Genomic DNA, 12,698 nt, shown 5'->3' on the forward strand with positions numbered 1-12,698 from the left:
GTTGAGGTAGTCGACTACGGTATAAAATAATATTCACTCACTTATTCAAACCAGAGTACTTGACGACGTAAACACGTGAAGAGTGCGCCTTTAAGAGCATGCGAGAACCCACCGGCCGAGGTCAGAGTCTGTTATGCGGACGTAGGGAGACGACGATGTACACCCTGCTAACGGCATTGTTGACGCTGGTACTTGGTGAGTGTATGTGTTAGTGTATGGTTCACATGGAACAAGACTTTGGTAACAAAATTGATGCAAGACAGTTTATAGCAACTATTTACAAGGGGATATTGCTGTGTATGGAGTGTATTCAACATTGGCTACACAATGTCATTTAGAAAGTGGTCAAATGTAACATATGTTATATTTGGGACTACACTTTCTTAGTAAAGAACAGATTCTAGTATTTTGTTGGGTTGGGTCCCATCCGAAATTCGAACCCACGCCCTCAGAGTCAGGCACCTAATCGCCAGCACACAATGTATGTTACATTTGACCACTTTCTAAATGGCATTGTGTAATCATAGCTTTCGGCCGTGGGAGCCGTGCCAACTTACACTTGTCAGAGGGTACACATTCAGCAGTCTAGACTACCAGTTGTCCAACTTCCATTTTTGTGGAAGCCGCGGTGGCTGAGCGGTCTAGGCGGCTGACTTTGTGTGTTAGCAATTAGGTGCCTGACTCTGAGGGTGTGGGTTCGAATCCCGGATGGGACCCAACCCAACAAAGGTACCAGATTCTGTACTATTTACTAAGAAAGTGTAATGAAACATATATCAAATAAGTTTCAAAAGCTTGGTTCACATTTGAAAATTCCACCGTAGACCCTTTCCCCACCAGAATAGTGGCAGCAACCTCATGGCCTTGACCTTTTCTCGAAGTCATTGTTTACATTTGGAAAGATGCGACAGGAGAGCCACTGACAGTTTGCGCAAGGTTAACCTGATTGTATGACTGAGATAGTCTTTGATATCTAATTACTGGTACTGGTACAAAATTTAAGAGTAGGGGGCGCTTTTGCTGTAACGAAGAGTCCGTGTTGTACCCAATTTAGATACTGTTGAATTTTGCGCCCTGTCAACTTGACGATTTCACGCACCTCTACGTCTGCGTGCGACAGCTGTGGTGACTCTTACACACTCATGTGTGTACTTTGATACTCAAATTCGATTCTACGGATATTATTTTCTACATTTTGGAAAGTGTTTTTGTGACCTAGTGGCTTCAAAGTGTAGTGAATTCAAATTGAATCGGATTGGCTGGCATGTTCGCGAGTCTGTTGACAAAGAGCCAGATTTGTGGTGATATTTCGAAAAGGATGGATCAGGACACGAGGGTGTACCTCTGGGATAAACACGGTAAGGTAATTAATTATACTTTAATAGACTACTTTAGATCAAGCAGTGTAATGGATAAGAGGGATCATGACTAAGCTAAATAACTTTTCAACGATATTATACATTTAGAAAAAAATATGTTGGGCTAAACAGAACGGTTTGCAGATTCTGTAGATCTAATTGTGTTTTACTACCGCTAAATTTGAAACAAGTACAAATTTCAAAATATCATTTTGTTTGAATTGATAACCCAACTGTTTATTTATGTGGACGGAAGGCATTAGAATCTAAAATTTCTTCGGCGTTCGATGTTAATGCATCCTCCGTTACCGGATCAAGATCAGTGGCGATATCGTTGACGAAAGCTGATAATAAATTTAACACGGAAATTTTTGTAGCAGTCTATTGCTGGATCTATTCTGACATAACATAGAATCAACGTAAACATATTTGTTTTTGCAGAATTTTTATTCGGAAAGCAGACGATGTTTTGATCTTGTTCGACTGAATATTTGTTTCCATGCTTTCGAAGTACTTTTGTATGTATAAACACCTATTGCTGTGATTTACGCAAGTAGTGAGTCATGCCCGTCATCGCTAAATCCATCTTTAAAGACATATGTGTAATTTCCGACAGTAAAATCGACGTAATTTATCGATGCATCGGTAGGTTGTTCGGTGTCCGCCATGTTAGTGGGCAGACAAAAATAGTGCATTACCGTAAACCATGTATGATTGCGCACGGAAAACAGAGACCTGTATAACGTAATTATATACTTCTGAATGACTTTAATTAACCAATCACAATCCAGTGTTTACTGAAGTCATGGTAGAATTATTATTATCATTATCATACAATCGATTTTACACAAACTTCCATTATTGGCACGTCCGTTACCTGAGCTGAATGTATCATAATTATGATTGTAGGCTACCGTTTACACATACGCCTCATAAATATATATATATATATATACTTGAAAGCTGAAAACTACCAAATAAATTATCTTCGTCACTTTGAAGCCCAGTTTCTGGCTGATTGTAACCGTTTAAACATGTTGAAAAGAAATTATTACTCATTCCAAAGAATAGGAAGAGATGTTTTCTTCGTTTCTTAAAGTGTTGTAATATTTCCGTACATGTAAGTCTACTGTATGTACAATGTTGAATATACACACATGTTATATTTGTGATTCTACCATGACTTCAGTAAACACTGGATTGTGATTGGTTAATTAAAGTCATTCAGAAGTATATAATTACGTTATACAGGTCTCTGTTTTCCGTGCGCAATCATACATGGTTTACGGTAATGCACTATTTTTGTCTGCCCACTAACATGGCGGACACCGAACAACCTACCGATGCATCGATAAATTACGTCGATTTTACTGTCGGAAATTACACATATGTCTTTAAAGATGGATTTAGCGATGACGGGCATGACTCACTACTTGCGTAAATCACAGCAATAGGTGTTTATACATACAAAAGTACTTCGAAAGCATGGAAACAAATATTCAGTCGAACAAGATCAAAACATCGTCTGCTTTCCGAATAAAAATTCTGCAAAAACAAATATGTTTACGTTGATTCTATGTTATGTCAGAATAGATCCAGCAATAGACTGCTACAAAATTTCCGTGTTAAATTTATTATCAGCTTTCGTCAACGATATCGCCACTGATATCTTGATCCGGTAACGGAGGATGCATTAACATCGAACGCCGAAGAAATTTTTAATTCTAATGCCTTCCGTCCACATAAATAAACAGTTGGGTTATCAATTCCGAAAACAAAATGATATTTTTGAAATTTGTACTGTTTCAAATTTAGCGGTAGTAAAAACACAATTAGATCTACAGAATCTGCAAACCGTTCTGTTTAGCCCAACATATTTTTTTCTAAATATATAATATCGTTGAAAAAGAACTATTTAAGCAGTAGTCATGATCCCTCTTATCCATTACACTGCTTGATCTAAAGTAGTCTATTAAAGTATAATTAATTACCTTACCGTGTTTATCCGAGGAGTTACACCCTCGTGTCCTGATCCATCCTTTCGGAAATATCACCACAAATCTGGCTCTTTGTCAACAGACTCGCGAACATGCCAGCCAATCCGATTCAATTCACTGCACTTTGAAGCCACTAGGTCACAAAACACTTTCCAAAATGAAGAAAATAATATCCGTAGAATCGAATTTGAGCACAAAGTACACATGAGTGTAAAGTCACCACAGCTGTCGCACGCAGGTAGAGGTGCGTGAAATCGTCAGAGTTGACAGGGCGCAAAATTCAACAGTATCTAAATTCGGTACAGCACGGACTTCTCGTTACAGCAAAAGCGCCCCTACTCTTAAATTTTGTACCAGTACCAGTAATTAGGATATCAAAGACTATCTCAGTCATACAATCAGGTTAACCTTGCGCAAACTGTCAGTGGCTCTCCTGTCGCATCTTTCCAAATGTAAACAATGACTTCGAGAAAAGGTCAAGGCCATGAGGTTGCTGCCACTATTCTGGTGGGGAAAGGGTCTGCGGTGGAATTTTCAAATGTGAACCAAGCTTTTGAAACTTATTTGATATATGTTTTCCAACTTATCAGTTAATGATTGGTGATTGATGCATTGAAAAACAAAACGTGATTTGTTATTACTGAATCTGGAGTTTGTTAGTCATTGACGGTTTGCCACCAAACACCCCGTTTCGGGCGATACCGCGAGATTGGAATGCGAGGCCGCTTCACGTATTGACTCGTAACCAAAGAAACTCCACCTGAAATTGTTCATAAAATTGTCATGGTAGAATGGAGATAAACCTACTGTGTTGGAAAATCAGGGTATATAACGAAATTATAATAGCTCTAAATTGTTCATTTAAAACCACGCTACGCGTTCGGTTTTAAATGAAATTTAAACTATTATAATTTCGTTATACTCTGATTTTCCCAATGGAGCGGTTTATCTCCAATTCATTTATATAGCGCCTATTATCCATCTGCCTAGCTGCTCACTGGACACTGTAATCAGGATCTGTTTATTATTTCTGTATGTGCAACTTTGAGTGCAGACTCTTTCAGTGTTGTCACCCCACCCCCACCCCCACACCCCGTAGTGAACAGTACACAACCATGTGCACTTACAAAAACCGGTATTTTACCCGGATACGCAGCTTATCTGGGCCTCTGTGATGTTGACACTAGAACTTCCTTTATATGATTGTACACACGTTTATTGTCAGCCTCGTAAAAGGTAGTCACGATCGGTTTTGCACATTTGGTCATTTAGCTGAAAGCGGCAATCAAAGGTGAAGCTTGATCTAGCACATGTTATTGCTCAATATCCATGACAAATCTTGTTCCACTGGCTTCAACCAATCAGACTTTCGCAGGACATGAAGAAGTCAGAGAGGTTCCATATTTTGCAAAATTGTTATTAGTAAATTTGTTCCTCCCCAAACCAACATTCTATCAAACACCCCCATACTAAACTAACGTTCACACTTACATGTCTCCAGAGTCATGAGAGTACCTCAATGTATCACCATTCTTCTGTCGTAGCCGACTTTACCGATGGTATCAACTACTTGCCTATCTTTGGACTATACCTCCATTCCTTATGTTGAAGCCAACGTTGCTGATGCGGTCAACTGCTCGACGTTGAACGACGGCGTGTATGAGAAGAGTTGTCGTTCCTTCACTGTCTGTCATGGCGGCAAACCGGAAGTGAAATTCTGCCACAATGGGCTGGTCTTCAACTCCGAGACTGGCATCTGCGACAGGTACGTTCCTTGCATGATTGGGTGGATGGAATGTTGTTGCACCATAATACAACCAAGGCATGTCGGAAATTACAGTTTTGTGTAACTTGTGATCCCTTTCAAACATTACTGTAACATATATATGAACGTGCACGTAAATGTCAAGGCCATCTATGGCCGACAAGTGAGTATGATTGCCGATGGTTTTGGAGAAAATGCCTGCATACTGTTGAGGAAATGATTTGTAGATGTTGCAATAAGTTTTTGACCCGTGGAATGGCGCTGCCGATCGAATCTAGCCCTACATAGGTGCTGTCAACGTGGCTGGAATTAATAAACTAATTTAAAAGGTGAGTTTTCGCTGTCTTGGGTGATCCATGATTTTGGCTTGGAATTGCGGAGGTAGCTGTTTTCGGTGAGTCGTGGCGTATAACTTTTGAAATAATGATCCGATTGTGACCATTTATAGCTCATTGTGTAGGGAAATCATCTCGCTTCCGATCCGTAGGCCTCGACGTGGCCTTAAAAATAGTTTACTTGGTGAAATCCAACTTTGATTGAGGAGGAGGTGGTTCCGTCGTTACATCTCTTTCCTTTTATATAGTACTAGGGTAGGGTCTATATAGCTATATGTCTTCTAACGCTGTCTCTAAGCGTGACACGGCCCTGTGACAAGAGGGGACTCCCGGTGTGTTTTGTTTGTGTGTTTGTGGTTTAACGCCACACTCATTCCAGCTTTATGCTGGTGGTCTGTAAATATATCGAATCTGGACCAGACAATCCAGTGATCAACAACATGATCATTGACCTACACAAATAGGATACGATGGCAAATGTCAACCCGGTCAGCAAGCCTGGCCATCCCTTCTCAACAAGCATGGGTTGCTGAAGACCACTTCTAAATCGGATCTTCTCTGATTGTGTGAAGTATGTCCCGAACAACCCATGCGACTAAATAGATCGGGTGGTGACATAGGTGATGCTTGTCTGACTGACTGACTGACTGACTGAGGTTGGTTTTAAGCCGCTTTTAGCAATATTCCAGCAACATCACGGCGGGGGACACAAGAAATGGACTTCACACAATGTACCCATGTGGGGATTCGAAACCGGGTCTTCGGCGTGACGAGCCAACGCTTTAACCATTAGGCTACCCCACCGCCCCGTGATGCTTGTCATTGTATCTCCATTGAATATAACGATGCTCATGATGTCAATCACATGGTGTCTAGTCCACAGGGGAGTATCACAGACAGCAGAGAAAAAGATGGAATTATACACAAAACAAAAGCATCGTTCTTGACGTTATTGTCTCACATTTCAGCCCAAGTGCTGTAGCGCCTCCTTGTGGCGTGTCACGTGACTGTACTGGCAAGGACGACGGTGTTTACGTGGACGACGGGTGTCGCTCCTACTACACTTGCATGGGGGAAGTCTTCTTCGGTCACGACCTCTGTCCTGAAAGTAAGCACGAAGAGTTTCATACATTCTCCAACTGAGAAAATATTGATGAAGTAGGCCTTTGACCTTTTACCCTGTGCCCTGAGTTTCTGGATTTACGCTAATTGCCTATTGTTGCATTTACAGATAACACAAAATGGCGATTCAGTATTGCCGAGCTGTATCATTGGGACCACTTTCCACAATAAATTTATCTAAGACGAGTCTCCAATGCGCTAAAGACTTAAGATCCTTTACCAGCTGCTTGAATGTGTTTCATTTTACACTGACCCGTGAAGGTCCTGGTTAGAATATTGGCCTTCAGTAACCCATGCTTGTCGTAAGAGGCGAATAACGGGATCGGGTGGTCAGGCTCGCTGACTTGGTTGACACCTATCATCGGTTCCACATTGCGCAGATCGATGCTCATGTTGTTGATCACTGGATTGTCTGGTCCAGGCTTGATTATTTACAGACCGCCGCCATATAGCTGGAATATTGCTGAATGTGACGTAAAACTAAACTCACTCACTCACTCACTCATTTTACACTGACGATGTACTTGTCGTTCTTTGTTCACCCTACCAGAATCCAGTCTATCACATGCTCAGTGAAAACAGATCGCCATCATAGGAACTCTTTGTAACAGTGATTTTTAATTCTTTTTTCTACTTTTTTTAATGTCGATATGGTTTCAGTCTAATTTTGTGTGGGGTAGTAACTTGTCAATATAGAGTGATGAGGTACCAAAACGATTTTCTGAAAAACATTAATCCCGTTTTCTTTTTTTCGAACTATGGCCTGTAAAGCAGATTAAACGAATTTGTTTTTTATTGAAACAAACTCCGTCATTACCATTCCATCCCAAACCGTTGGACAATTACTATCACATACATATGGACATAGCTCTATATCTATACTATTCACACTTTGCTAAGGACAATCATGGATTCAACAGAAAACTATGATGTGTGGTCAAATTTGGTTTAAATATCTAAGCTTATTGTAAGCATGGACCCTAGGTTTCAGTATGTCATTGCATCTTGTGGACCCCATACCTGGTATTGACAGGTGTTGTGTACTTGTCAATGACTCGTTCCCTGATTTGCAAAATGGTTTATTGGTGCCATTAAAACAATTTTTATGGTTACTCATGTATCAAGTGCATTAGGTTAGATTAAAGTGAATATTTGCCTAAAGAGGGGTTACCATATTATTATTTACCCAATTTTAAATGGATACAATTTCAAATTATTAATCTACGTTTAAGTAAAGTTGTGATTTTTTTGTGATCTTAGCAAAGTGTGAGTAGTATAATAATCAGTACATTTGTCTATTTTACGCTTAATCCGCATTAACAAGGTTTTTTTTGTAGAAGGTATTTGGGCATTTTTCTTGTATATGTTGACGTAAACAATTAGCTTCTCTACAGTTGTAAGGTCATCTTTATTCAGGCTTCAGGCAAATTTATAGGCGCAATTGTAGTATAACATGTAATTTGAATGATATGAAATGACAAAAGCGAAGAAGTTGCCAGTTGGGTGTGGACTGGATCACTAGCCCTGTACAGCCAGGGTGTCACATGATTCTGACCACGCCCAGCGTGGTTGGTCATAATGCCTAAAGACTTACGATAAGTCATTATTTGAAAGCACATTCCCACACAAAGCCAATAACCGCTTTTTCTCAATGCTGTTATGCTATTTTCTAGATTATACCCCTTTCAAACAAAAAGGTAATTTGCGTCGCAAAGTAATCTACAGCAATCAACCTTTAATAGGGATACTTACCTTACAGTGATAAACAAAACGATTCTCAGATGTCAAATGTATATTTAGATAGAGTGAGTGAGTGAGTTTAGTTTTAAGCCGCACTGAGCAATATTCCAGCTATATGGCGGCGGTCTGTAATGAATCAAGTCTGGACCAGACAATCCAGTGATGAGCAACGATTTGCGCAATGGGAACCGATGACATGTGTCAACCAAGTCAGCGAGCCTGACCACCCGATCCCGTTAGTCGCCTCTTATGACAAGCATGGGTTAGTGACTATTCATTCTAACCCGGGCATTCACGGGTCCAACCTTTAATAGGGATACTTACAGTGATAAACAAAAGATTCTCTTATGTCAAATGTATATTTGAATAGAAAGACATATAGTAAACTAAAGTGATAACGAACTCAGAGGGACCAAACATTTAGTTCGGTACAACCGTAGTTCGTTATACGCATTTTGACACAATATTTGACAAATATGCACGTGGTAAGATCAAATAACTGTTCGTTATATCGGTCAGTTCGTTATAAGCGTGTGATTTATAAACGGAGTTTCCTGTGATGGCTAATTGTTTGATCGGCATTCCAGAAGTTGGTGACTCAAAAATGAAACATACAACTTTATAGATGACAAGTTCGTGTTTATTAATAGAGCGACGTCGCTCTATGCAATAAACAAGAAGTTGTCATCCACAAAATTATATGTTTAATTTTTGTATCTGATGACCCTTATCGAAAATTAAGTGATATATTGCACTGCTTATCTCTGGTCTAATTTTGTCATGCTATCTTCAGGCCTCGTCTACAACCAGGAACTGAAGACCTGCGACTGGCCGAACCACGTGGCACCACCTTGCGGGACGAGACACTGATGATATTCAGAGTTACCTCGGATTTTTAAACTAGGACGAAGACTTTCGAATGTCTCGGCTTCTTTTGTTAGCACTGCCCAGTTCTAATCTGTGCACATGCTCAAAGACACGACAGTGTTGCGATAACGGGAAGACATAAGATAAGAGTACAGACTTACTTGCAAAAGAATTTTGACATGCCTTATCTTCCAGCGAGGTCATCGAGATCTTGCACTGTAGATACTTATTATGCAACGACGAGGTGATGGTATTTGTAATTTGTCGTTCTAATAAATATTTTTGTTATTTTATATTTGATACTTTGGTAAGACAAATTACCTCCATAGGTCGTTTGGCAACATCGTGTTATCCTGACACTATGGCAGTTGTAACATGACGTGGAAGTTTCACACAGTTGACCTTCTTCCCATCTCAGACTGCAGACTGGGTTAGTCTCTTTAGTCAGTGAGTGAGTAATTTTAGTTTTTCGCCGCTTTAAGCAACATTCCAGCAATATCACAGCGGGAACACCAGAAATGGGTTTAACTCTTTGTAGCCATGTGGGAATCGAACCCGGGTCTTCGGCGTGATGAGCGGACGCTTTGACCATCAGGCTACACCACTGCCCCGAATTACCTTAAGAATAAGTGTGGGTGATGTTGTGGATTAGACCTACACTGGATTCCAGTGATTTGTTGCACAGTTTGCTTGGTGTCTGGTTCAGGATATACCGTACATATAGTATGACAAGCACTAAATACCAGAAAATGGCCAACAACATATCTTCTGATTTACATTATATTTCTGGAGATTACGGAGCGCAGTCAATCAGCTGGAAAATGACTGCAGGGCGTTTTTTTTAAAACTGGTTTGTAACACCAAACCAACATCGTAACCTTTTTGCCATTGTTGCCTTGACGACATAACATGGCGTGAGGGGAGGGTAACGTCGTAAATCTACCGGGAGGAAATCCTCCTGAAAATGGCAGCCTGACCTACGGCAAGAAGCGCAAGCGCTTCAGGACAGATAAACCAGTCTACGTCATGGACTGTTTTATGTTTTATCATGGTGCATGGGCGTCCTACCTTGATCCTATCTGCGGCCGGAACCACACTGACCTCCGATAACACTGAGCATGTGACAAAGTCGACCGAGTGCATGTCTAGGCAAAAGATAAGTGTCTGTGTCCTTCCCACCAGTTCGCCATTCTCCTTCGTCTGGTTCAACATGCTTTGTCTGGTGCTGCTAGCTCTCCTTCCGACAGGTGAGTGAGTGGGTTGGGTGAATGAGTGAGTGAGTGAGCGAGTGAGTATGCGTGTGGGTAAGCGAGTGTGTGAGCGAGTGAGTGCGTTTGTGTGCGAGCGTGTGTGCGTGTGGATGCGTGAGTGAGTGATGCCTCACATAGAGACAGTACAATCTGAGTCGATTCTTGTACCTTTTAAAAGCCATCTTCTTGTAACGCCCTCTGGTATAACGCTGCTCGGGATCAAACCCTTTCCACCTTCCGAACAGACACTCTATCTTCTAAACCATGGAGGAAATTAATTATTACGTAGAGGGTGTTCAAACGTTAACCGCTTCTATGTGAGTCTAAGACCTTGGTGTTGACAAACCTAGAAACATAATCAAAGCGAATTTGAGATTCGAACCCAGGACCATGAGGATCTGGTATCCCCCGGCCCCTTATGTATATGTCGACAACTATCTATAGACTGCTGTGCTTCAAGAATATTTTGAAATCCCTTTCCGTGTTTGACATCCGCGTTATAACTAGCAATGGTAATGATCTGTACAGAAAAACAGGATGCCATAACTTCGTTTGTAATGACCGCTGGATGCCTACCCTTAAAAGAGGAATCTCAGGTTTTTCGTGCATCATGTGATATACTGCCCTCTTAACTGCCCACGTCCGTGTTCGTGAAATATACACGGACATCCACTCATATATTACAGGTAACGATTGTCATGTCGAGAGCATTTTAAAACACATCCTTGTGAATCGTGGTTGACCGGCCATCTTGAATGGTACACGAGGACTTGGTGAAAATTCCAGCCTACTAAACAACTCGTGATATTCAATGCTACGGAATTCTTTTAGGGCCATTCGATTCTTTATTTTTATATTGAAATAACATATTATCTTGAAATATCAACTTATTAGCTTTAAATTTCAAGATCGTAACTCCCAATTTCAACATATTATTTTCAAAATTTAAGACAATGATCTTGGACAAATTCTTATCTTGAAATTTCAAAATTATTGCCTTGAAATTTCAACTTAATATGCATCTTGAAATTTCACCTTAGTATCTTGAAATCTTCAAGAAGAAGTATTGAATAACGAATGGCCCTAAAAGACTTCCATATAATACACAGTTTCATTTTATTCACTGCAACTTAATGCTTGTTGCAGCGTTTGCGATAGACTGCGCCGCCGAGGGTGATGGAGTTCACGAGATGGGATGTCGCGCCTTTGTCACTTGTAATGCTGGAGTTGCCACGATAACGGAATGTAAAGGCAACACGGTCTATGACGGAATCACAAAGACATGCCGCGAGTAAAGTATATTTTTACTGATGACATGTTTTATTGTTTGATGTCAAGTCCGGGGGTACTTTACACCACACCCTTGATTATCTGTTCTATTGTGATTAATCGAGGGTTATCCGTTCTATTGTGATTATTCGAGGCTTATCCGTTCTGTTGTGATTATTCGAGGGTTATGCGTTTTATTGTGATTAATCGAGGGTTATCCGTTCTATTGTGATTAATCGAGGGTTATCCGATCTATTGTGAATAATCGAGGGTTATCCATTCTATTGTGATTAATCGAGGGTTATCCGTTCTATTGTGATTAATCGAGGGTTATCCGTTCTATTGTGATTAATCGAGGGTTATCCGTTCTATTGTGATTAATCGAGGGTTATCCGTTCTATTGTGATTAATCGAGCGTTATCCATTCTATTGTGATTAATCGAGGGTTATCCATTCTTTTGTGATTAAGCGAGGGTTATCCGTTCTATTGTGATTATTCGAGGGTTATCCGTTCTATTGTGATTAATCGAGGGTTATCCGAGATGTTCGTGATCTAACATAAAGTAGGTCAGATTTTAAAAAAGAATATAAGTTATGCATATGGTACAAGGGTTATCCGATCTATTGTAATGATTAATCGAGGGTTATCCATTCTATTGTGATTAATCGAGGTTATCCGTTCTTTTGTGATTAATCGAGGTTATCCGTTCTATTGTGATGCTCCAGCGTTTGTTCCTCCAGTCAAACCTGGAGGTACCATTCCTCACGCCCAGGAGTATTCGGTCTGTTGTCATTAATACAGCGCTAATTTACCAGTGAAGATCCAGGTTAGAATTGGTCTTCACTAACCCATGCTTGTCGTAAGAGGCGACTAACGGGATCGGGTGGTCAGGCTCGCTGACTTGGTTTCACATGTTCGTTTCCTTATTGCGTAGATCGATGCTTATGCTGTTGATCACCGAATAGCCTGGTCCAGACTCGATTATTTAGAGACA

At 40.5% G+C, this 12,698-nt stretch overlaps 2 protein-coding genes across 2 annotated transcripts in view; both read left to right on the forward strand.

Annotated features, from left to right (window-relative positions):
* The first annotated feature begins 98 nt into the window (after window positions 1-98).
* LOC124289257 (chondroitin proteoglycan 2-like) lies at window positions 99-9,472 on the forward strand. Its single transcript, XM_046725864.1, has 4 exons — window positions 99-195; window positions 4,967-5,120; window positions 6,424-6,563; window positions 9,111-9,472. Exons 1-4 carry the CDS (start codon window positions 99-101, stop codon window positions 9,185-9,187), a joined length of 468 nt encoding a protein of 155 aa, XP_046581820.1. The 3' UTR covers window positions 9,188-9,472.
* Window positions 9,473-10,217: 745 nt separating this feature from the next.
* Window positions 10,218-12,698, forward strand: part of LOC124289261 (chitin-binding domain protein cbd-1-like) — a 48,579-nt gene continuing 46,098 nt past the window's right edge. The window contains exons 1-2 of the mRNA XM_046725869.1: window positions 10,218-10,431; window positions 11,581-11,725. Coding sequence (XP_046581825.1) covers window positions 10,233-10,431; window positions 11,581-11,725 — 344 coding nt within the window. The 5' untranslated portion in view covers window positions 10,218-10,232. The remainder of the gene's footprint in view (window positions 10,432-11,580; window positions 11,726-12,698) is intronic.

This window comes from Haliotis rubra, unplaced genomic scaffold (genome assembly GCF_003918875.1).
Source record: "Haliotis rubra isolate DU_JTF1 unplaced genomic scaffold, ASM391887v1 Scf438, whole genome shotgun sequence".
NCBI classification, from domain to species: Eukaryota; Metazoa; Mollusca; class Gastropoda; order Lepetellida; family Haliotidae; genus Haliotis; species Haliotis rubra.